Source organism: Athene cunicularia (assembly GCF_003259725.1).
Source record: "Athene cunicularia isolate RWA chromosome 23 unlocalized genomic scaffold, athCun1 chr23_part1, whole genome shotgun sequence".
Taxonomy (NCBI): domain Eukaryota; kingdom Metazoa; phylum Chordata; class Aves; order Strigiformes; family Strigidae; genus Athene; species Athene cunicularia.
The window spans coordinates 600,334-603,774 of record NW_020799130.1 but is presented as its reverse complement, the minus strand read 5'-3'; the positions used below and the strand labels follow the sequence as shown (position 1 = coordinate 603,774).

General features: G+C 48.0%; 1 protein-coding gene across 1 annotated transcript in view; it reads right to left on the bottom strand.

The window, feature by feature from the left end:
• The window catches only part of GNL2 (G protein nucleolar 2), a 12,090-nt gene extending 10,860 nt beyond the window's left edge, over positions 1-1,230 (bottom strand). Inside the window, exon 1 of the mRNA XM_026863197.1 lies at positions 1,140-1,230. Within this exon, the coding sequence (XP_026718998.1) occupies positions 1,140-1,230 (91 nt within the window). The remainder of the gene's footprint in view (positions 1-1,139) is intronic.
• Positions 1,231-3,441: the final 2,211 nt, after the last annotated feature.

The following is a 3,441-nucleotide window of genomic DNA, read 5'->3' as shown; positions in this document are numbered from 1 at the left end:
AGCACCGGCCGTGCCGAGCGGCCCCGGGCACACGGGCAGCGCGGGGGGGGCCGCCCCGGGCACACGGGGCTTGGTTTTTTTTCTGGGTTACTGGCAATTGGCTCTTTAAAATTCGAAATAACAACACTGGCTTTTTTTCTGTGCATGCAAAGAATTGCACGGACAGTGCCGTGACTTAAATCAGATTTAGGCAAATCGCAATCTCTAAAGACTAAGCCTGTGTTCGTGTTGCTGCCAGATTTTAACAGGAATTGGAAGGATCCTCACCTTGGGGGAATTAACAACGCCCCGCTGCAACGGTGTTAATTTATACCAGAGATTGGGCTGGGGCCAAACTGGTCAGCACGTTGGAGAACAAAGGTCTGGCCCATTGTTTCTAAATGCTCGTTAGCAGCAGAGTGTCCACGGCTGGTTCAGGCTCCTTCTAGTTCTGCTAATGCTCTTCTAAACCCAGAACAATAACAGAGCTTCTGAGACTGTTGTTCTTTTAATGATTTTCAGCATTTTGCTTTTAGGTAGTGCCGAGTTCCTGTTGTACAGCCATGTCCTGAGGAGCCAAGACTGGTGAGGTGTTTTGTAAGATGGCAGGCGGGCTTGGATTTTCGGTCTGCTTTGGCCAAGCCTACGATTTCTGTTGTGTTTGTTTTTTTGTTTGTTTTTTTTTTCTCCTAATAGAATTACCTATGCCTTGGGCATTTAAAAAAACACACATTGATGTGGGCATAAAAAAATTAATCCCAAATTGTAGATAATTGTTTAAGCTATCAGACTTGAGGCTCGTGGAGAAGAGTTTTCCCAGGACAAGCGTGTTTTCTATTAGGGTTGATATCAATCTGTCAGAAGATCCTTTTGATTTTCAAATTTTTAGACTAAATAGTTGAGTAATACTTGCTCCGCTCTCCCCCACTCTTTCTTCCTTTTCCTTAAGAAAACACCCTTTTTATTGTTAGCAAGATACCTTGGAGTGCATCCAGAAAATTGCTGCCTCTTGCTGTGGAAGAATAGAAATAGCTAGCTTTAGCCATGAGCTTATGTCGTGGAGAACTTTTATTGGTAATGCCTCAGAGTTAATTGCTGAATTCCCACGTTGAAAGCTTTAGCAGGGAGGTCTCAGCACCACTTTCCCCGGCCCCGCTTACGGGGAGCCCTCTTGTCCCCGTCGGAGCGGGCGGCAAGCCTCTGTTTTCTGTCACAGGGGGAGATTGTGCTGATAACAGACGGGAATCGCATTTGAACTGGAACAGATTCACCCCTTCAGCTGCGCTCTCCTCTCTCTCCTGTTTTCCCTGACCACAATTGCATTACTGAGGCTACCAGTCGGTATTTAACTTGCAGTATCTCTGTAGCTGTGGTTGTTTACTTGTCTATCGGATAACATGCGACTCACATTTTTTTTACTCTACTAATTGTTTGTTTCTGTATGACTCACAAGCTTTTCATTTGCTATTGATGCGTCCTCCTCTCTCGATTTTTAGCTTTTTTCCTTTTTTCTTTTTAAATTGGCCGCAGCGGGACGCTGTCCGTGCTGTGCACCGGACAGGACAGGGGGGGTGGTGACAGATGCCAGGCCCGTCCCCGGATGGCCCCGGCTTCATCGACACGACTAACCTGACCATTGCTGCAATGAAATCATTCCGAATTTTATGTGGCCTCTTCCTTGTCAAAATCCCAGTGAATGTGGTTATGTGATGCCATCAGAATGACTCACTGCCATAATTACATATGTTCTGAGGGGTTATTCCCATTGTATTATTAAAAACTAGTGATGTTTGATTTTTGGCAGGGATTGTCTTCCTTGTATGATCTACAGATTTTGTCAATTAACTGAAGGAAAAATAGATTTCCAAGACTTCAGAACAAGACTGGACTTGTACTCGGAGCACTTTTTCGGCGCGGTATTGAGCTACTTTGTTTTATTTGACAGGATAAAGGCAACGTCAGCCATCTGACTCTCCTTGTTGCAGTGATTCCCTGCAGAGCACAGGGACAGCAGTGGGGTTTTAGCTGGCCTTCAAAGCCGTCCCAGGCACGGCCAGAAGATACCGTAGATGGTTGATCACCCAGTATTTTTCCCAGCTCAGTCCCTCAGGGATGGGTGTTCAGGGATCCAGCTTCCAAGAGAGGCAGGCAGGGCTCCTTGGCAAAGGGCTCCAGGTTTGACGGCTCCTGAACAGGAGAAAACAAAGTGATCCCAGATATCGGTGCCTTGGATCTGGAGTTCCCGAAATGGCAACTGAGAGCAGCAGGGGAAAGCTGGAGGGAGGAGAAGATCGAAATCAGGCAAAAAAACCCAAAAGGGTGAAGCGGGACTGGGTGGGCGCGGGCTGTGCTGTGCCCGGCTCGTCCTTGCCAGCCGTTGCCCTGCCCGGGGCGCGCGCTGGCCGCCCTCGCAGGGTCGGGGGGTTCCTGGCAATCGGGGAGCTAAAGCGTCCGTGTACAAATGTTTTACTTCTGTGGTTTGATTTGAATAGCCACGGAGAGAGACTTCTCTGGGACGCGGCACGCGCTGCCGGGCGTGAGCCCTGCGCTGGCGGGAGCTGCAGGGGCTGTCGCGGCGGACGAGGTTCTAACCGGGCGTTTCAGCCTGTGCTGTAAATAACAAGATAAATAACAATATTTTATCTACCTGCCTGCCTCTGCTCCGCTGAGATCCTGCTGCTCCTCAGAAATCACAGAGATTGGGGCGGCAGCTCCGCCTAGCCTACGGTTTGCGTTCACCTGGGTGTGATACATTACCGTGTGTATAAATGCCATCGGTGTGATTTATTTCTGGTGGCTGGGCAAACACAGCTGGTATTTCTGAAATTTTAATAGAGGGTTTGGGGTTTTTTTTAAATGTTATGTCGAACATCTCTCTCAGTGAAAACTATTGACTTAATAAAAAACTGTAAATATATATAAAATATCCCCTTTCGTGTTCTCAGACAATGGAATCCAAATAACAGTAATTAGGGATAACCTGTTTCACCACCCTACTCTTATTTCCTTTAATCAAAGCTAAGATTTCTTCTGAGTGAGAAATCATTTTAACATAAACAACGAGCTAAAAGGTATATGCGTTGCCTCCCTCTCCAGGGGGGCAGAAAGCTAGTAAATTATTGTTTGAGGAGTATGCGTGCACGCATTGGACTTGGCTGCGGCTGGGGAAAAACACAGATTTATATTACACAGAGAGGGCGAGAACATCCTACATCGACCGGTGTTTGGAGAAATTTGTCTGCTTTAGCTCCTGAATCTCAGCAAACGAGACTGAAATTCAACCGTTCCAAACCGCAGACTCTGCGCTGCGAACGCACGATGCCTCGCCCTTTGTTCCCCGTTACGCGGGGTGAATCGCCCCAAAGCTGAACGAACTGCCTAGAAGCTATCCTGCAGCTTTTGAGTGCAGTTCCTCCGGGGGTGGGTCTGTCTGTCCGTCCGTCCAGCAGCTGGGGGGGGGGG